Source organism: Rhagoletis pomonella, unplaced genomic scaffold (genome assembly GCF_013731165.1).
Source record: "Rhagoletis pomonella isolate Grant_MI unplaced genomic scaffold, Rhpom_1.0 Rhpom_scaffold_00008, whole genome shotgun sequence".
Taxonomy (NCBI): domain Eukaryota; kingdom Metazoa; phylum Arthropoda; class Insecta; order Diptera; family Tephritidae; genus Rhagoletis; species Rhagoletis pomonella.
In genome coordinates, this window is record NW_023458562.1 from 25,047,693 (window position 1) to 25,069,651 (window position 21,959).

Genomic DNA, 21,959 nt, shown 5'->3' on the forward strand with positions numbered 1-21,959 from the left:
GTAGAAGACGTCAACACTAACCGCTATAACATACCTATGTATTTATGAATAATAAACTAGTACAACAGGTAACAGTTCCAAACTCGGAATACAAAATATGTACATATGAGCCATTCCTTTTTAAGTCGGGCGGATTTCGTAAAAAAAAAATATCATGTCTCCAATTCGCTTCGAATTTTTAAACGACTTCACAAAAAGAAAAGTTTAGCAATTCGTCGGAATAAAATTTAAATTTTAGCAAAAACCCGATTTTTAACACCTTGCTAAATATATCTCGTCATAAGTTTTCGAAAACAAATTTTGACTCCCACAAAATAAACTAATATTTTAAAAATAGTTCTTAAAAAACGCCAATTTTTTTGAACCATGTTTTTTTTATAGAGAATTAAATTAAACAAGTATTACGATGGTGTAATTTTAAATCTCTAATTTACTAGTCTCCACTGTGCAAATAAACTTCAAAAAAGTTCAACCCCTAAGAGCTAAGTTAGCTTTAGGACAATCATGTCCATCTTATATGGCCGTTTCTTTAGCTTTAAAACGACGTTAAGATGAAATATCTACGGTGAGCAAAACCCGAGATATAACGATTTGAAGAAGTAGATGATTAGTCAGAATCACGAAAAAATCCAAACTTTAACAGATCTGATCCCCAAAGAAAGAATTGAAAAAAATAAATAAATTTCCTCGAATACGTGTTAGCTTATTTCATGTACAGCGCTCATAAAAAAATTTGAAGCGAATCGAAAGAATGACACTAAATTTGGTGGCCGATATGAAAAAGAATGCTTCATATACGAAAGAAAAACTATAAAAATAGAGGAAAGAACTGTGGCTAGTAGAAGCCTTCAACTAAACCTATCTCGCTGTTTCGTCACCCGAAGTTGAAAACATGAAAAATTAGCACCTTTTAATGTTACAGCTAAAAAGGTCGCGATGGCCCGGTTCGGGACCAAAAAATTTAATGTCAGGAGGAGCGGGATCGGGAATGAATATTTAGTTCTGCGTCCATCTCTAATACGTATATATAGTAAGATATTGATTAAAAGCATTAAAATATATTTTTTACCAATATACATACAACTAGGTATTTTAAAAAACATCTACAAAAAAATATAAAATAATCTTATTTTTACAAATATTTCACAAAAAGTGCAATTTAACTACATACCTTTCACTTAAGAAAATTATAACTTATTAAATATTTACATTCATTTAAAATTATATAAAAATAAACGGATTAAAAATTTACAAAAATACGCAGCATTTCGATAAATAGAAAAAAAGTAAGCTTCTTTAGAATAAGGTGGCACCACACAGTGAAATGTTGAAGGTATTTTTAAAGCCATGAAGGACACTTTTTAAGTTAGTACGAGCAGTTAATGGGCATTATTTTAAATGAAGTTTTAAAATCGAGTGGCCGATTGTATTGTTTTTTTGTTTACTCATTAGTAAGTTTAGAGTTTTTCCTTAGTTCGATGAATACAAATTTGTAAAATTTTGTGCCACATAATCAGCATTCCAAAGTAAACGTTCTCTAGCACATATTTTAAAACTCCATTTTTAATCAAAGCATATTTATGTATCTGTATGTAAATTGCATATGTGTATGAAGTTATTTTGTTGTATTTATGTATATTTAAAAAAGGCGAGGAATAGTTATTAAAATAGAAATTGAGTTTAGTGAGTGAGTGAGTAGTTGTATTACTTCTTTGAGAAGGCGCATAATGCAGATAAAAGATAGATATACAATTTTTAGAAAAACTTAGCATGAAACTTACCGGTAGCACATTCAGAGGTCTCGTACGACATGGTTGATTGTACTTCTACTGCATTTTGCTCAGATCTAAAAAGAAAACAAAAATTTAAGAAAAATATGAGTTCTTAGGAAATAAAAAATAAATACGAAGAAATAAAATAGAAATGAATTATTCAAGATCTTTTGCCAATCCTAACCTAAAATTTAAAAATAGGTATTCGGGTATTAGAATAGCTGAGATTCAACTTTAAAAATAAAGTAATATACTTTGTACTGTGGTCTCGCTTTTAAGGAAATATTTACATATTTTTAACCCAATTTAAGATCTAGCCAACTCAAAGAGACATAATAAAATAACATCAAAATTTGCCATTATTCTTACCTCAATATCACATCAGTTATAACTTGCTTTTCCGTATCGGTATATTCAGAACGTCGCCGGCCGATCTTCTTCTCAACATCAGCCTCCACAAATTGTCCCAATGGTCGGGCGGGAAATTCGTTGGCCTTTGGCGGTGGCGCTATATCCAATTTTAACTCCTTTAATTTCTTCAACATACGTTCGAGTGCTTCGATTACGTAGTCATCGTTGTAGCCGAAATTTTTATGCAATTTCACTTGTAAGTATTCAATAATTGAATCCATATCGTTGAGACGCAATAAATCGTGCTTGTGCAAATAGAGTATAGTAACGGCCATGGCGGTGACGACACGCTCACCCTCCAACAGGTAGATGTCCCAAACGCGTAAAGCTAAACTAAATGGTATCTAAAAGGGAAAGGAGAAAAAGTAGAATAAATATATAGATATGCATACATAAAATGTGCGCAATAAATATTACATACATATAATATTAAGCCGTAAAGGTGAATGAAGTAATGAAAAAGAAAGTAAGCAGGCAGGCACACAATCAAAGTAAAACATATTTGGCGATGGACTACCATAAATGGACGGTGACCAAAACTGTATTTTAAGCAATACATGTATTATTATTGATTTAATATCTTGTGTTTTATTTTGATCTAATAAAAATGGGATTGCCTTAATACATGCGTGTAAGAACTTTTAATAAGTAATATTGCGATGTTTACGCATTTGAATTTTTATTTATATTATTACAAGAATTTACATTTGTAATAATTTTTCGTAGGTATCGGACAATTGAAATCAAAAACTTTTAACAAACAATCCTAATATATAAGGGGTATTCCCTTAAACTGAAAGCCTCGAAAGTATCGAAATAAAAATTTAAATTAAGTATTTTTCGTGTTTTCAGATTTCCAGTTATTCAAGTTTAAGGAGATCGCCTAATTAGTTCACTTTTCCGTACTCACCCGCTCCACAAAGATCACAAAGAACCACTTGATCGAATACAAAATGGCATCGACATTGTGCTTCATAAAATGCTGATGCAGCTTGCGCATCAACTTCGATAATATCCGATCGTGATGTTCTAGGAAGCGCGTCAATTTTGGGAAGCCCTCAATAAATAAACCATGCATAGCATACTTCCGATCAAAGATCAATTGATTGAGTGCCCAAAATGCCTCCTCCTCTTGCATATAGAGTAAGAGCACACCAGCCAAGCAAGCCATACCTTGGCAATAACCCAATTCTGGATTATATATGCTATACGCATTTAGCACATTAAATAGAGAGCACTGCTTAACGCTATACCGCTGGCGGTAAGCGAGATTATCACGAAATTGGCGATTCACATCAGAATCGATTTGTCGCACCTCGGTGGAGTATTTGCGCGCCAATGCTAACATAGACGCATATGTATCACGATTGGCCGCTATTAATTCGTCAACATTCAGCAACTTTTTCCATGCTGGCCAACGCATACGATCCGGTATACCTTTGAAGACACGTCGTCGCACCTTCTCGTTGTTGGGATTCCAATTGGCAAGCATTTTCACCCATTTCTTGTCGCGCTCCAATTCAATTTTGGTTCGCTGCAGCTCCTGTGAGTCGCGGGTATCAGGCAGGCGGGAGTCGTGCATGAAGCCATATCTATGCAGGTAAAGGAGAACAAGAAGAAAATACAGTAACTGTGAGAAAAAATGTAAAAGTAATGCTTTAGAATGTAAACTCTTGTAAATGAAGGCAAGTAACAGGTATTTATGTACATATACATATGTATAGTCGTTTGTTTGTATTCAGCTATGTTGGCAATTGAAGGGTTCATTGTAAGAGAATGGTATGTGGCACGGAACCAAGCTAGCAATGGGAAAAGAAAGAAGCTCACGACAGTGCACAACACACGTTTTGCATTATTTTAAAACATAAAACAAATAAAAAATTATGCACAAGTTGTTGCTTTTGTGTATATTTTCATCTTTTTGTTATTGTGTACTCTTATGAACACCTTTTATATTTGAGAGCTCTTATTATAATAGTAACTATAAAATGCAAAGTAGAATGCTTTTACATACATATTTTCTGCTGAAATTGCCTCAAGTGGCATTTGGCGCAGCGCATGAAGTGGAGTGTCGGCTGGTTACGGGAGGTGCATGCGCTCATGTAAAACATTGGCAAATTGCCCGGAAATGCTTGTGGTGGCCAACATACACACAACAACAAAAAGGAAGTGCTACTACAACTGCAGCTACCATCCATGAGCGTTTACGAGGCGGCAAAGAATAGCACCGGATTAGCGATTCGGTATTTATTAGGAGCTCATTTTGCATCTATACATATTTTTAGTGCATGCAACTGATGAAATGCATATTTTCTTATTTTATTCTGTGCATTTAAGAACTACAGTGGTGGGAAAATAAAAAGGCACGCGACATTTTAATAAGTTTTGGTTCTTTTTTTTAAGCCGACTACAAAAAAGGAGAAGGTTATAATTTCGTCGGAATATATTTTTTTTATGTATGTTACCGCCTAACTTTGGACCACGTTAACCGATTTTTATAATGCATATTATTTTTTATGAAAGTATACATAGAATGCTATCATACAAAAACCAAGCAAGTCCTAATTTCAAACTTTGTACGAAAATTCGGAAAATTCGACAAAGGTTCATCAAAATTTCGAACTTTTTAATCAGAATTTTTAGACAAATTTTGGTATGGCGTTTTATAGCCCATTAAAATTAAGGACATGCAAATGTTCGAAAACTCTTTTATATCGAAGAAAATGCACATCATAGTCGTAAAAAAATGCCAAATATCAACGGTAAGTCCTAGCTACTTAGAACTTGCACTTTATTGTGCTGAAATTTAAGGGGCTATACGGCCGCTGTGGTGTAGTGGTAAGCAGTGCGCGCTTCCACTCCGCAGCACCTGGGTTCAAGCCCTGGCCAAGGCAACATCGCAAAAAATATAGAAAAAAGATTTTTTCTTAACAGCGGTCGTCCCTCGGCAGACAATGGCAAACCTCCGAGTGCATTTCTGCCATGAAAAACAGCTTCTCATAAAAATACAATCGCCGTTCGGAGTCGGCGTAAAACTGTAGGTCCTCCGCTTTGTGTGACAACACTAACATATGTGTAAGCGCCAATCTATTATTATTAATATTATTATCATAAAACCTCATACCTATACATAATTCTGACTAAAAAGTTTGATAAAGCTTAATATAATTACATATTGAAATAAAAAGATGGAAATTTTGATATCTGTTGAAATTAGTCGAATTTTTAGAAATCTTGTATAACGTTTAAAATTTTGATTAATATGGATTTTGTTAGACAATGAGCTAGCTATACATTAAATAGATAAAAAATAGCCAAAACTTCTTAAAATGTCCCGTTCCTTTTCGTTTGCATTAAAATTCCGACTTTACTGTTTTTGGACCACTGTAATGTACATAGATATATTTGTTTACTTTTATGAATATCAATTTCAAGTCGGAGCATACATATGTAGATGCCGGATGAAGGATTTTAATTAAGGTTTATTAACGCAAATTTTTTATCAAGTTTCGTGACCCAACCACAATAGGCCACTGTTGGACAGCACTGTGAGATTTTATACATTAAATTGTTAATCCTGCTTCCAATTTACCCAGAATAATATGTACATACATATATACATGCATACATAAGTATATACATAAATAAGTAAGTTGGCCTTAGCTTTGCCTGATATGGAAATGCGTTATTTTATTCGAAGAATGAATCATTCCTATCAGAACGAGGAGTGAGTGGCAAGTTCATATGTATTTAGTCGTACATGCACAAGTACATATATAGATACATTTGTATCTGCAGTCAAATTTAGAGGATATCCCTCCATTTAACGTGAACATTTGCGAATTTAAGTGTGTTACACATCAACTGTGCCATGTCCAACAACTTCACACTTTCAGGCACATGTGTGCGTACAAACAGATGTAGATATTTACATAAATATTTTCCAAAGTATTTTTTTGTTCTTTATAATTTAATTAAACACTGATTGTATTTTTAGAAATACGCATGTATATATGTACATATGTAAGTGCTTTATCGAATGCGATGGTCTACATATACCTAACAAATTAAAAATAGGAATAACTTTACGCTTTTTTTTTTTGCTGGAAGTGATGAAAAGCACTTAAAAAAAAACGTTTTCGAAAAAAAAATCTAGCAGGCATGAGCCAACGTGAAAATGTGGTCTGCAGTCGAATCAAATTTTAGTTTTGGGGATTATGCCAACATACACTTGGATGAAGCAGCGATTATCCAGCTTCATTAAAACATATCTAAAAAATAAGTTATTCATGTTTCTCAAATTCAAAATTTCAAGAGCACAACATTAAATCATTGTCTTTTCCAGAAGAACGTATCCTGTCTAAAGGCGAATTCGACTAAGTAATATTAAGTATGGCAAAATCAACTTTTTTTCGGAGTATTGGACCAAATCAATTTTTTTTTTAAGAGATTGACTCATAAGTAAAAACGTTATTTCTCCGTTTTTCGAAGTTAGCCTCAGATCTCGATTATGGGCTTTCGAAGTTCGAAATTGGACCTTTGGTAAAAAGTTATTTTTAATTGTTGTATGTAAACAACAAAAAATGTAAAAATATGGACGTAGTCCGCCTATTGCCCTTATTTAAACGGTATGTAACTTTTTTGTACAAACTTATATTAAAGGTGCTATAGGGGTCAAAAATCAGATCTTTGAAAAATTAAAAAAATTATATTTCAAAAAAATTTTAACTGATGTTTCACCTCTTATAGCAGTTGTAATGTAAGGTTGCACAAAAAAAGATATACAGAGCAAAAGTCGGACCACGTCTATATTTTACTTTTTTAGTTGTTTAAAAATAATTTTTTACCAAAGGTCTTATTTCGAACTTCGCAGGCCTATATGTCGATTTCCGAGGCTAACTTCGATAAATGGAGAAATTACTTTTTTAATCATGACTCAATCTCTTAAATAAAGTAGATTTTGTGCAACACCCACCCAAGTCCTGTACAGTGTTATTACTATCAAAAAAAAATTTTGTTCTTTTTTGAACCGTATGAAATGTGAATGCAAGTATTGTAGCGTTGGCCATGTGTTGGCATTAGTTATTTACCATTTTTGAACAAAGCACTTGAAAATGCGAATTTGGGTCATAGTAAACGACCAGAGGGCAATGATGGTTCTTACTGCTTGAGAAAAAACAGTGTATGTTAAAAACATATCTACAAGATAAAAAAAAACATTCAAGTTCACCCCGAAACATTGTAGTGGGCCTCAAGACGATACGAAGTAGAGAATAATAAATTAGGAACTGCAGCCGACAAAGTCATTTGAAAACACATCAATTAAAATTATTGCCCCATCGTGAGTTCACGTTACAGTTCAGCATTTAATTATCTTCTTGTACTAAATTAAATATGTGCATATGTAGATATGTATGTACATAGCACATATATATACATATGCATACATAAGTTAAATGTTTATTTTATTCCAAAGGATACTTACTTGTCCGTAATGTGATATAACTCAAATGTGGGATTCTCCCAAGGGTCAACCACATTCTTAGGATCCAAACCTAGTGAGTAGCGATTGAAAATTGCTTCACGTTCATCGGCTGCACGTTGCAGCAACGCCTCTTGATCGTCGAGCGCCGATATATTCTTTCTGCTGATGTTATTGGTTAACGGCGGAGTATTTACGGTATCCCCTCCAGCGGCCGCTGCGGTTGAAGCCGCTGAATCGCTACTTGTCGTTATGTGCGTAGTTGTTGTATAGTTTGTAGCGGCGGGTGCAGTGGCAGGCAAGTTGTTTGTATTATTTACATTGCTGTTGGTTGTGTTCGTTATATTGTTGGTGTTGGCGCTGTTGGTGTGATTATAGCTATTGCTGTTACTGGTGATGATAGTGACGCTATTGACGTGCATAGTTGAATTCATGTTGGCAATTTTTGTTTTCTTTTATTTCTTTTGGTTTGTTGCAAGGCAGGGAGTTGTGCTGGCGGGGATAGGCGATAGCCACTGGCACTGAAGGCTGCCGTAAATCGAATTGTATGCGTTGGAAAGCCGAAATATTCGTAGCCCAAAAAGAAAATGTATCTCAAAGTATGTATAATGATTGATATATGTAGTAACTTGGTCCAGGGGATGTATTATGGTTATATATTTGGAAATTTGGAATTGCTTTTATTTTATTGTACTAAAGTTTTGGGTCCTCGGAAGTTTTTGGTCATTGATGTAATTGTTGAGCTCACGGTGCCTCTTACAACAACCGGGTTTTAATTACCTCGGGAATTACACTCAAATATTTAGATTTTTGCACGGTGGCACACAAGCCATGAAATTTGACGCCCCCGCTTTAGCGTGAAGGCAGTTAATGCTCTAGTTGCTGCCAATCAGATCAAGTTCAGCAAGACTACCGCTTTGTATACATTTCTTCACATAATTTGTGAAATTTAGAGAATAGCCTTACGTTTTTTATGTTAATTGCTATAGGAAAGAAATACTCAAATATTTTTATATATTTCTTATCGCTTCAACTTCCTTTGCTTTTTTATTCGTGCGCAAACTGATACACGCACAAGCATTTTGCCAATCATCAAAATTTCTCTCCATTCGCTGGACTGCGTACTCCTGCATCCACTTTTCTTTTACTTCCTTTTCCCACTAAACTATATCGCTGTTAATTTTATTACACTTTTATCAATATTTCGATATTTCTTGTATATTTTGCAACCATTCTATTGGACTATTTACACATAATTTCCAACGAATTTATTAATTATTGCAATTTCTCCAGCACAACAGAACTGTGAAAACCACTCGGAAAGAATTTTTGACAACACTGACAGTTAAAATTACGAATGACAGTGGAAGGCGCATAAGATGAATTGTAAAATAAAAAGAAAATAAGTAAAAACTGGTCAGTGCTGTTTCTTTTTTTATCACCAGAGGGAAAAAATCATGTCTGTTTCGTGTTTTGTGAGCAAAAACAGGAATAAACGATTTAAATTTATTGGCCCGTAGTTATAATCAAAATAAAGTCGAGTCCAAAGCTAAATTCAGATTTTTTTTGACAGATATCCCATTGTAAGTTATGTCAAAAAGTTGCTTTTAACTTTAGAGTCGACTTTATTTTGACTATAGCTACAGGACATTAAAATTAAAAATTCTATACGATTTTTTATCCCCATATATGAATGCATAATGGATATATAACGGCAAATGTTTTTAAACGTTTAGATGAATTCCATGAAAATATTTGCCTCCCCAATCCGATAGCACCTAACTCCGCCTTTTTAATGGGCGTTGGCAACCATTACAATAGAGGTGGTAAACTATCGATAGTCTATCGATATTCACCAGAGAAAAATCGGATTGGGGCGTATTCATAGTCAAAATTAAGTTGGTACTTAAAGTTGTCGTTCCGAATGTACTGATGACGTTAGGCCAGCATAGTTGCCACAATATATTGGGGCGTATGCATAAAACCTTAGCAATGCTTTTTCTTAAAGATTCACACATTTTACTCGATTTTATCAAACAAATTTAAGTGAAAGGTATGAAATGTTAAGTAAAAGCAATTGCTTATTTTTTATTCATACGGCCCATTATATTCATTTATATAAAATTATTGTCGCTTTGTGCAAGGCCCATTCACCATTTTTGTGTCTTAAATTAGGAAAATTTTGAAAAACTATCGAAAATGAAAAAAAAAAAAACCAAACCCATCGATAGTGCCTGTAGTGACATCGATAGTTTGCCACCTCTACATTACACATAGCCGGCAAAATTTATCAATTGGCGCAAAGCAAAAATAAACAAATTACAATGAAGTTCGTATTTCACTTTTTTGCCTATTAATCAATTTTAATAAATGTTATTTTTTTTATAGATTAAGTGTCGATGGCTTGCTGGTCTACTTTCCATACGAATACATCTATCCAGAGCAGTATGCATATATGCTGGAGTTGAAGCGCACGTTGGATGCGAAAGGCCACTGCCTGCTGGAGATGCCCTCGGGTACAGGCAAAACAGCAACACTACTTTCCCTCATCGTAGCATATATGATAGAACACCCTGATGTAATTCGAAAATTAATTTACTGTTCGCGTACCGTACCAGAGATTGAAAAAGTTATTGCGGAGTTACAAAATCTGATATCTTACTACGAAAAGAATGCACCAGAGCCACCCGGTTTGCTGGGCTTGGTGCTTAGCTCACGAAAAAATATGTGCATACATCCTGAGGTGAGTGCAGAGCGTGAGGGCAAGGCAGTCGATGGAAAATGTTATGGTCTAACAGCAAGTTACATCCGCGAACGGCACGAGGTAGAACCCGAAAATACGCCAATATGTGAGTGTATTGGAGTAATAATAAAAGGGGGTGAATCCTACAACTATTTCTAAAATAATATATACTTTGTTTCAGGCCAATATTATGAAGGTTTCTTATTAGAGGGCAAAGAATCAATGATGCCACATGGTGTGTATAGCATTGACGACCTCAAAGAATATGGACGCATGCGTAACTGGTGTCCATACTTTCTGGCACGCTTTGCTGTAACCTATGCACAAATTGTCGTCTACAGTTATCACTATCTGTTGGATCCAAAAATTGCCGAAGTTGTATCCAAAGAGATGACTAAGCAATGCTGCGTGGTCTTCGATGAGGCACACAACATCGATAATGTATGCATCGATTCGATGAGTGTGAAAATCAATCGACGTATAGTCGAGCGCAGTACAAATGCGCTGAATAATCTACAGAAAAGGGTGCAAGAGTAAGTTCTTAGAGTTGCTTTGAATATTTCTAAACTATTGCTTAAATTCTCTTCATTTCGTTCCATAAATTGATTAGCATCCGTGAAGAAGGTGCCAACCGATTGAATGAAGAGTATCAACGCATGGTGCAAGGTTTAAAAGATGCGCTGGTGCAACGTGAAACCGATATGGTAATGGCCAATCCCGTACTGCCCGCAGATGTGCTTGAGGGTCAGTTTGGAATTAAAGTTAAAATAACTTAAACGCAATTTGTGTATTGCTTTAAATTTCAGAGGCTGTGCCCGGCAATATACGTAACGCTGACCACTTTCTCAGTTTTCTGCGTCGATTTGTAGAGTATATTAAAACACGTCTACGTGTACATCATGTTGTGCAGGAGTCACCCGCTGGTTTCCTAAAGGATGTAGCTACGAAAATTTGCATTGAACGTAAGCCATTGCGTTTTTGTGCCGAACGACTGGCCAGCCTGCTGCGAACATTGGAAATTAACGACATGACAGAATATGGCGCGCTGACATTGGTAATAGAAATAAATAAAGCAAATATAGACTTATGATCATAAATGGTAAAATTCATCTGCAGATAACACATTTTGCTACTTTAGTTTCTACCTATACCAAAGGTTTCACAATAATTGTAGAGCCTTTCGATGATAAAACGCCGACCGTAATAAATCCTATACTGCACTTTAGCTGCTTGGACTCTTCCATAGCCATGGCGCCTGTGTTCAAACGCTTTCAAACGGTCGTTATTACATCAGGCACACTTTCGCCTATGGACATGTATCCGAAAATTTTAGACTTCGACCCAGTTATAATGAGTTCATTCACAATGACGCTGGCACGTCCTTGTTTGCTGCCAATGGTGAGTACCTCCCAGCGATCTAGACTGCTCTAATTTGAACGTTCACTGTAATTTCTTATGCAGATTGTTTCGAAGGGCAATGATCAGGTGGCGATTTCCTCGAAATTCGAAACACGTGAGGATACAGCAGTCATACGCAACTATGGCCAACTGCTGGTGGAGACGGCGAAGACAGTTCCCGATGGCATTGTTTGTTTCTTTACTTCTTATCTCTATCTTGAGTCTGTAGTCGCTTCGTGGTATGATCAAGGCATCGTGGACACCTTACTGCGCTATAAGCTGTTATTTATTGAAACACAGGACAATGCTGAAACAAGCTATGCGCTTATGAACTATGTTAAGGTGAGTTTGATTTTCTAAAATGAGACATATCACTCTACATTTACATTTTCCCAAATCGAAGGCATGTGATTGCGGCCGCGGCGCTGTGTTATTAGCCGTAGCGCGCGGTAAAGTATCTGAGGGTGTGGATTTTGACCATCATTATGGCCGTGCCGTACTTATGTTTGGCATTCCCTATGTCTATACACAGTCGCGCATACTTAAAGCGCGTCTTGACTATCTGCGCGATCAATTTCAGATAAGAGAAAATGATTTTCTCACCTTCGACGCAATGCGTCATGCGGCGCAGTGCGTGGGACGCGCCTTGCGTGGTAAAACCGATTACGGTATTATGATCTTTGCTGACAAGCGCTTTTCGCGTCAAGATAAACGTAGTCGCTTGCCCAAATGGATACAGGAACATTTAGTGGATAGTTTTTGTAATTTAAGCACAGAAGAAGCTATGCAGTTGGCACGACGTTGGTTACGACGCATGGCACAGCCATTTACGCGTGAAGATCAGTTGGGTATATCGCTGTTGACTTTGCAACAATTGGAGAATTCTGAGAAGGAGAAATTAGAGCGGCAGGCGCAAGGCAAAGAAGGCGTGGGCGGCGAAGTGATGGAACTGTGATGCGGAGGAAGAGCAGAGCCAGCTGAATGGAGGAAAAACATGCAATTCGTGCAAAATCCATTAAATTTTGTTATTAACGCTCTACCCAAAGTGGTAGGATTTCGTAATTCAATAAGAAAGTGCGGAATCTAAAATGAATTGGCGCCATATAGTGTTGTGTGCCACCAAAGGTTGAAATTAACAAAACAAATAAAAATTCATAATAATAATTACATTAATTTATTGTCAAATTAATTTAAAAATAACCACAAAGAAAAAACATAATTTAAACGTGTTACCAATTACCCACCTTTGAAATTTAGACCTGTTGATTGTGTGTTGCATTTGTCTTCCGGTTAGCAGCGGAATACCAGCCGGTTGTTGTTGTGACATAACTTATTGTCGGCTGCTTATTTTAGGGCTGCGCTTACTTTTTGCCTTGTGCTTTTTTATTTGTTGATGTTTTAATTTTTTACTCGACTTAATTTTTGCTGTTTTGTTTTTGTTTTGTCTCAAGTCCACCAAACTGATCGCACTGGTACGCTGGCCAGTTCAATAACCAATTAAATCGCCTAATTAACTGACAAGCCAAAAAAGCGCTAATGACATTGGGCGTTCTGTGCAATTCTAATACCTTTACCTTTCCTTCCGCTCAATTTATATGAGCAATTATTCTTAATTTTTTATTTTTTTTATTTTAGTTTTCCCCTTTTTATTGTAGCATTGGCTTAGATTTCCTATTTACTTTGTCTCTGCGCCGCTCCTTTCTAATTTATTTGCATACATAAAAATATATTAAAGTGCCTTTGCATTTTGGGTTTGTCCAAATCGATTATAAGCAGGCTTCTAATTATTTCCTAATTTCGTTTCGGTAAAAAAGCCTAATTTGTTTGTGGTTTTCTTAAACTTGTATACAGAGCGTTGCTTTATTCATTGTAGAAAATTTATTATTACTTCAACGTTGATATATTCTGACCGTTATACTCAATCTTAATCCCGATTTAACGTGTTCATTTTTGCTTTTGTCAAGTAAGTCTGTGAATTGACTATAGCTTTTTTTCGTCAACGACCTATATATAGCACAAATTATTTCTATACTAGTTGGGATCTACATCTAATATATTCCAGCTACAAATATCTGCAAACTTTTTGTAAATACATACCAATTTTACTAATGAGCCTCAACGATTTTAAGGCTTTTTCGAGGTTAGCTTGTATGAGAGGTATGCGTTAAAATTTACCAATTTTGTGCATTTTTTGTGTGTTCTTTTATAATATTGTTATAAACATACATACATATGTATGTACGTACAAACTTTCGGAGTAATATATTCACCGGTGCGCTTTTTACGTTTTTGACCTTAGGATTGCATGGGAGGTATGCTTTAAAATAAACCAATCACGCCCATTTTTTGTATTATTCTTGATTTATGTCCATTAAAGTTACATATGAAAAATTGAGACCCTACGCCAACTGCTGCTTTTTCGGGAGCACTCCTATGATCCCGACAATACATAGTTCAGACAATTTTCAAAAATCCAGATAATAAACAATCCAGACAGGACATAATACAGACATAACCAAATCCCGACCAAATCAAATCCAGGTAACATAGTATTCAGACAAGACAAAATCCCGACAACTGTAAATCCCAACAAGACACAATCCAGGCGAAATCCTCGCCAACCACCAGGACGAAAGGGGTCTGGCTACAGCTTGGTATGCCCGACCGCAAACCAATGCCGAGGGTAAACAACCGGAAAATCGTCGGAGCCTGCTCTCTTGCTCTCGGCGCACACAACAGAAATTGCCAACAAAGTACAGAGCCGTAGCAAAGTCAATTCCGCAATTCGGCAGTACTTTGGGAAAATACAAAGAAACATTGTTGCAAACATACAAGGCCATGGGCCGACGCGGTTCTAAATTATGCAGTGCCTGCGTGGTCGCCGGGGACAATTGGGACGCAGTGGACGAAGCTACAGACATCCCAAACACAACACCACTGACAGCCAGGGGATGTGTTCTAATGTCGCCAGAACATCACATCCACAGTTAATCCTGAATTCTCCCATTAAGGGGCACAACATCATGCTCAGCAAGCAGTTCCCAGTAGAGTGCTACAGTCGTCACACCTGGGACTGGGACTCTACAGTCGGGCTATTAACGGCATTTACAGATAGGCTATTACCACCTACACAAACTCCAGTCGAGTGAATGCTGTCATCAGTATACAATCACCAGCTGTGAATGAGTGTGAGCTTCAACTGCCACGAGACACCCGCGTAACTCTGGCCCGACTCGCCTCCCAACATCTAACATCAATGTCCAGCATGTGGAGATTCCCCCCATGAGGCCAACCACCTCTTCACATGCCCACTCAATCCAACTCAACTAATACCCCTCTCCCTCTGGTTCGACCCCATCGAAATATCAAGTTTCCTTGACCTACCGTTGTTTGAGCCTGCGGGCAATTACGGGCTAAGTAAGCTGTTACAACAACAACCATGTCTTTTATGCATTACTTTTGAGTGAAAACAGAAGACAATCATGACAAAACCCCGACAAAATATAAAAATAATTGCGCGATTTTTTAAATGATTTACATATTTTGCCGAGATTTCTTGGCTGGATTGTATACGCGCATAGTCGAAAAAATTTCCCATACAAATTGGCCCGTCCTAATCCTCTTTATGAGTGCTGTCTTTCAAGAAAATTGCATGTTTTGTTTTCAAATTTTTATCTATATACATATGTATGTACATAAATTCATTCTGTAACTCATCTCAGCTGCAAAACGTTCTAAAGATCAAGCTGTTCCCAACTAAAAACTATGGCTAATATCAAAATATTTTCCGAAGTTAACTATTATCAACTTTAAACGGCTTTCAACCTCAAAATGTTCTCAATTATAAACTGTTCCGAAGGGCCGATTTTGATATTAAATCAATTAGAAGCTTTTCTCTAAAGGAATACTTAATTATTTTCAGGCTATAAACTGTTGCCAAGTCTAAAGATAATTTTTTCTACAATGCCTTAATATTTCAATAACTGGCACAAAATTAAGCTACGAGTTTCAGCGGCTTTCGGTTTCGGTTTGTTAGACACTTAACTAACGAACTACAATTTAAACCAAATTCTAAGCACTAAAAACGTTAAAATAATGTTTTCTTCTCTGACTATCTATATTTTAGTAAGTACATAAAAAACATATTTATGTTTGCACATACATACATACATACGTGTTGCTACATACATACATACATATGCAAGTAATTAACTCTTCTAAGTAAAAATTACGATTATTTGTTACAATCATAAATTGTTTTTTTTTTCGCGCAAAAAATTGCTAATTAACTATAACTTTTTATAATTATCACGTAATTTGAGTAAATTAGTGTGGTTATTATTAGCAAGGTTGCCTGGGTGCTTGTGCCAACAGCTCGCTTGAAAATGCTTGGGATCACCGTGATTCATTTATACGAGTATACTCAATTAACTTACAAATTTTTTCTACGATAATTTTCAGCGCAAATGCTCATTTTTCTTAGAAGTCTTGGTGTAATTTCCGCTATAAATTTTTGAGTTTAATAAAATTTGTGCACTATTCCAAAGAAGAATATCATTATGTAAGCCATATAGGTTAAAAAAAGATGGATGTAGGAAAATTTACGTACTTAATTCAATCAAAATATAAGCTGTGCTGCTGCTAGGCATACAGGAACCAAATATGTAACCCTGCTGCTTTTTTAAGAAGAAATGATATTCGCATTTTTGACGAATACTTCAACTTTCGGGGAACATATTCTTGGTGCCAGTATAGTTATTACTCATATGAATTGGCGCTTTCTACATACTCACATATATATGTAGGTGTAGTAGCCTATAAAAAAATATAAAATTTTTCGAGGGAAACTTTTCTTTCTTTTAATATTTTTTGGTTCAAACATGAAAGCACAAATTACAATTTTTTTTTCAAGCAAAATCGGCAAAATTTAAGCTCATATTCATAGTTGCCACCTACCTGGAAATGAAAATACATAAATAGACATACATAAAAAGGAAAATATTTTAAGATTAGCATCGAATTGAAGGCGTTTGTTTTTGAACTTTAAATTTAATCATTAAAGCATATTTTAATAGAGATAGCAGCTGTCTGCAAAAAATTAAAAGAAAATTTAAACAATTTCAAAGCAGTTATCCAACTACAATTGTTAATGAATTCTTTTATACAAACAAAAAATTGTGTAGGGTTGCCACTTTTTTGATTTCAGGAGAATCAATTATTTTAAAATTAGCATAATTTTCAAATCTACCGTTTCCTTTATTCGACTTCCGGTGCTTTGGAAACATATATATGTACCTTCTCGTCTGCCTTCGTAAGGCAGGGCTATTGGGAGATCTTCCACTATAGCTTGGAAAGAAAAGAACTTAATCAAAAAGCCCTGCCTGAAAGCATAAATAAATATTTGGCATTTCTTTTGAATTTTGATGCTTCCTACTGATTCAATGGTGGTAGTACGCACCTCTAACCTACTCGGCTACAGCGACCGTTCTTATTTTGCCGACTGTGATAATTGCATTTCAAACTCTTCATGCTGATATATTTAGCTCATCTTGTTTGAGTTTTTTGAGAATTTCTTTTATAAAAGTATTTATCTTCTCTCAAATAATAGAAACGTGTTTTGAATATGATCCACATCAGTTCATGAATACGATTTTTAGTAATAACTCGTCTACACCGCCACCTGGCGTGTTAATTTTTTCATACAAATCTTATTTTCTTAATTTCAAACACAATAAAAAAGAACTAGCCATATTTTTAAGGAAAATCAAAACTACTAAAAATTCATAATTAACTTAAGAATAGAGTACCCAGAAAAATGTTTAGTAGCGTTGCAACAATTTTATTTTATCGAAATTTAAAACGAAAGTGACGATATTATGACATGAGTACAAACAGGTTATGTGCTAATGAAAAAGGAAGGTTTATTTAAATATTGCTTTAAAAAATTACACTTTAAAATCTTTTATTTAGTTTTTTTCCAAACTGGTATTATCAAAACAAAAAAAAAAAACGATTTTAAAAGAAAACCTTTCGAAAACTCATTTTCTTGTTAAATTGATTCAAACATTGGAATTTTTTAATACGAATTTCAATCTAAAAAACTTTGAGAAAATTCTTATTCATACCCAGTAAAATTTTAAGGAGATGGAAAATTCTTTTTTATTTATACTTTGGTTTCCTCAAAATTGGCAACGAAAACGAAAACGACAATACATGTAAATACAAATACATACCCATAAAAAAGAAAGCGTTTTTAAAATATGTACTTTTTTCAAAATTTTCCCTATTTCAACATCTACTTTTTAGATTTGGCATTATCAAAAAAAAAAAACAAATACAAAATAAATTTTAAATGAAATCTGTTCGAAAAATATTTAATTAAGACACTCTTTTTCTAAACAGTGTTACCAGCTTTTATAAAAATTAATTAAAGCATTCAAATTTTTTTATACGAACTTCAAACTAAAGGTGTTAGTGGAAATTCTTTTGCGCAGAAAAATTGTTGAGTAGAGTTGCCATTTTTCTATTCAAACTTATATTTCTGTAAAATTGAATGCGAAATGACAATTCTATACTAATATTGATACATAGCAATATTAAAATATTGTCCTAAAAATCTCGCAATTTCAAATTCGAATTGAAATTGAAATCGCATTTTCTTAGACAAAAGATTTACAATTATGCATCTAGTGCAATTGCATACGCACATAAATCCATACATATGTACTACAAATGTACTATGAAATTTTTAATATAGATGGGGGCCCATGTCGTATGAGTGACGTCAAATCCTTTCGGCGGTACTTTGGGTTACGTATACGCACGGCACTCAATTTTTAAGCAAAGAACCAGCAAAGTTAAAAAAATGCTGCCGAAATAAAAAAATCATAAATGATAAGTACATTATAAATACTGGAATATTACCACACCAACAAACTGTTGCTTCAAAATTTACTTCCTCTAAAAATATTTCCTTTACGTTTTTGTTGATTTGCGGTTTCAGCAGAGTAATAAACACAAATCAAAGGCTCTTTAGCTACAGCTAACAATGACTGTTGAAGCGAGTGGGGGTGGTGGTGCTGGTGGGGGAGCACTGTGAGAGCCCTGAGCAAGCGCTGTGAGCGAGCAGCGTACATGAATGACAATCAGTGACTCAGTGACCGCGGAGACAAGTCCAACTTGGTAAGGCGATATCAGCTAGTATAGAATTTCATAGCGGAACTTACCCCCTTGGCACACAAACGAAGGAGAGCCAGTGAATACATATACATAAATATATGTGCATATAAATATATATACATATGTAAAATGTATCGTTGTGTTCAATAAGCGGAAAGCTCAAAATATACTTCAATGCTGTTAGCAGAATATTGAAGTGTGCTTGATATTTGCAAACATTACAAGAACATAGAGAAGAGAATAATAACAATAACAACCAATAACTAGCAAGAATGGTAATTGAGAACTACAGTATTTGCTTATATTGAAGAGTAACTAACTAGTTTCTCAGGGGCTTTGGAAGCTTTTGGGAGCGTAGCGCTTCCTGTGGTCCTCCAAAGAAAACAAAGTTAACTCTCCGGCTTAAAGTATTGTAATTCAAACTGATGCTGACACTGAGCGGAAAATCAGCTGCCGAATTGGCAACGACTCAAATGCAGAGTATTATAAATAAGAAGAAAAAAACATAAGCGATAGCTACAACAACTACAAATATATTAACACAAAAATTGAAGCAAGCAAAAACAGCAGCTCGATCCCATACACACACACACACATGCGCACACACACACACATACACACCCGTACAAGCGTAACGTAATTCGCGCAACTGAGCAGGAGGCAAACCAATAAAACAACAGCAAAGAAGCAAAAAAAGAACTTTCGATTTTTCATAATAAAAAGGTTTCCACTAAATGACGAGCCGTTTAGTCGGCTATCGATGCTGTCGAAAGTGAAACGCGACACGCCAAACATCAAACACTAACAAATAAATAAACGCGCTGCAAACAATCGTGTGCAAAAAAATAAGAAAATAAAAATCCTAAGCAAAAAGTGCCCGCGACGCGTAACATAAACGTAAGAGTTCCATAGCGAAGTGAGGCGTTGAGGGGTGGCAGTGCGCGCAAAATATAAAAATTTTCGTAATTTCTAAATTGCGAAAATATACACATAAAACACACCAAAGCGACTTTTTTAAACCAAAAAAAAAAAAACGAAGAAAATTGAGTTTTCATATTCGCTCTAACAGTATTCGAAACGAATTTCATATTCTAATCCTTCAAAGCTGCCTACGCCTGTTTTTAATCACATTTTCTTAATATTCAACAAAATACCTTCAATTCAAAGTAGAATCGAAATGAAGCAGTTGAGTGAAACCGTCGGTCAACAGCAACAAAATGGCTTAGCTAGCACGGCAGGCCAGCATCAGGTAGTGCAACAACAACCGCCAAATCAAGAACGCCATTATGGCGAGAATCTGACGAGCAACGGCGACCAGAAAGAGCTGCAGACACAATTACAGCTGATGCAGGCGCCAGCACCACCACCAAGCAAGCATGGCTTGCAGCTGGCCTTAACGATGAATGGTAGCAGTGGTGGTGGCGGTAGCGGTGGTAGCAGCAGCAGTTCAAATGGCAAGAGTGTTGGCAGTGAAAATGGCAAGTGATTGAGAATTAACTACATACATACATATTTAGCCAGTATGCAAATTTACATTCATATATGGCCAGTTTAGAGAATAGAGGGTGACACAAAATTGGCTAAACTTTTATTTGGATAAATAACACGTACTTGAACCGATTTGGAGCTTTTTTAGAGACCAAAATATTTAGAACAGGTCGTGTGAGGTTTGTTATCCCTCCAATTTTTGACTCACTTGTGTGCAGCTTTTTTTGCATTATTTTTGTCATTAAAAATTTGTTTGGCTCAGTTATGACAATCGCAGCGAAACTATTATAATAAAAAGAAATTTGGAGATGTAATTTTTTTTCTAAATATTTCCAGTTTTTTACTGTAACGTTGCCAAACGTGTTGATTTTTAAAAGCAAAAATATTCTTAATTGTAAATATATATTAAGTTTTATATAAAAAAAAAAATTGTTTAACTAAAACTTTTATTTTTTAATATGGATTTAGAAATGCTTTTTAAAGCACAAAATTATAATTAAAATTTGGATTTTTTTAGAAAAGTCATAAACTTTCAAAATACAAATTTTTTGCTACTTTGAATGCACAAATTTCCTTCAAACGTGTTTTAAAAAAATTCTTATTTTGAGAAAAACCAGGTACTACTTATTGAATCATAAATTTAGAGAAAATTTTAATGCATTCGTATTATTCTATCAAAGGACCTGTATTATTGTGCAATTTTTTTTTAATTTTATAACACTGCTTAATTTTTACTTCTTGTTTATTTTTGGGTCACCCTTAAGCTTAATACACTATATAAAATTTATTGTTTAGAAATTTTATTTGAAATTGAAAACAAAATGTGACAATTCAAAATGTAATAGCCGGTTTCACCATCAATTTAAATGGAAAATGATTTTTCATTTTCTGTCAAATTCCATATTAGTCTTCTTATTGAATGCTTGTCGGATAAAATGTGAAATTCATGGCTTGAATCTAAAAAAGTCATAACCCTAATGTACATATTAAGGGAATGAACTCGGTTTTTCCAAACCGGCTTCAACTGATTTTTTTTTTGAGTATTTTTAGGCGGCTTTCTCGAAATCTTGATTTTTCGGAAACTAGCGCATTTGTGTTAATTATACATAGATAAAAAATTTCCATTGCAGAAAATTACTTCAAAAATAAGAGAAAAACTGAAAGAAAAACTTTCACTGTTGTCAGTGAATCAGTGAATCGACTACATGCTGTCTTCATTACAGAATACAGAAAAGGTTTCATCAAATTGCCATAATTTAAATAACTTGAAAAGCCGGTTTTAAAAAAAACGCGAATAATCGAAACCCCTAGTATATATGTATGTATTTATTAATACTTATATTATTTCACAACAAAACCAAACATAAGCGACATAGTAATCATTCATAATTTTTTCAATAACTATGTAGTTGCTATGGAGCATATCAGTTGTTTTAAATTTCGTAATATGCACATACATACATACATACATATCGCTCAGTTACTA

The 21,959-nt window shown here is 34.9% G+C and overlaps 3 protein-coding genes across 6 annotated transcripts in view; 2 read left to right on the forward strand and 1 right to left on the reverse strand.

Moving 5' to 3' along the window:
* The window catches only part of LOC118744504 (USP6 N-terminal-like protein), a 17,635-nt gene extending 8,632 nt beyond the window's left edge, over positions 1-9,003 (reverse strand). For 2 of the 3 annotated variants that reach the window (XM_036477553.1, XM_036477552.1), the window contains exons 1-4: positions 7,669-9,002; positions 3,094-3,775; positions 2,142-2,527; positions 1,782-1,846 (exon numbers count right to left, since the gene is read on the reverse strand). In XM_036477553.1, the coding sequence (XP_036333446.1) occupies positions 1,782-1,846; positions 2,142-2,527; positions 3,094-3,775; positions 7,669-8,099 (1,564 nt within the window). In that variant the 5' untranslated portion in view covers positions 8,100-9,002. Of the gene's footprint in view, positions 1-1,781; positions 1,847-2,141; positions 2,528-3,093; positions 3,776-7,668 lie in introns of all 3 variants that reach the window. The other variant, XM_036477554.1, reaches the window with a different exon arrangement.
* Positions 9,004-9,887: 884 nt separating this feature from the next.
* On the forward strand, positions 9,888-12,979 carry LOC118744510 (general transcription and DNA repair factor IIH helicase subunit XPD). Of its 2 annotated transcripts, none has more exons than XM_036477560.1 (8): positions 9,888-9,994; positions 10,054-10,514; positions 10,590-10,941; positions 11,019-11,152; positions 11,215-11,462; positions 11,525-11,806; positions 11,870-12,148; positions 12,210-12,979. In XM_036477560.1, exons 1-8 carry the CDS (start codon positions 9,990-9,992, stop codon positions 12,759-12,761), a joined length of 2,313 nt encoding a protein of 770 aa, XP_036333453.1. In that variant the 5' UTR covers positions 9,888-9,989; the 3' UTR covers positions 12,762-12,979. The 2 variants fall into 2 exon arrangements, with proteins under 2 accessions (XP_036333453.1, XP_036333454.1); XM_036477561.1 differs by having other exon boundaries at positions 10,054-10,489.
* A 5,279-nt stretch (positions 12,980-18,258) lies between these two features.
* LOC118744511 (GTP cyclohydrolase 1) overlaps positions 18,259-21,959 on the forward strand; it is a 47,297-nt gene continuing 43,596 nt past the window's right edge. The window contains exon 1 of the mRNA XM_036477563.1: positions 18,259-20,463. Coding sequence (XP_036333456.1) covers positions 20,163-20,463 — 301 coding nt within the window. The 5' untranslated portion in view covers positions 18,259-20,162. The remainder of the gene's footprint in view (positions 20,464-21,959) is intronic.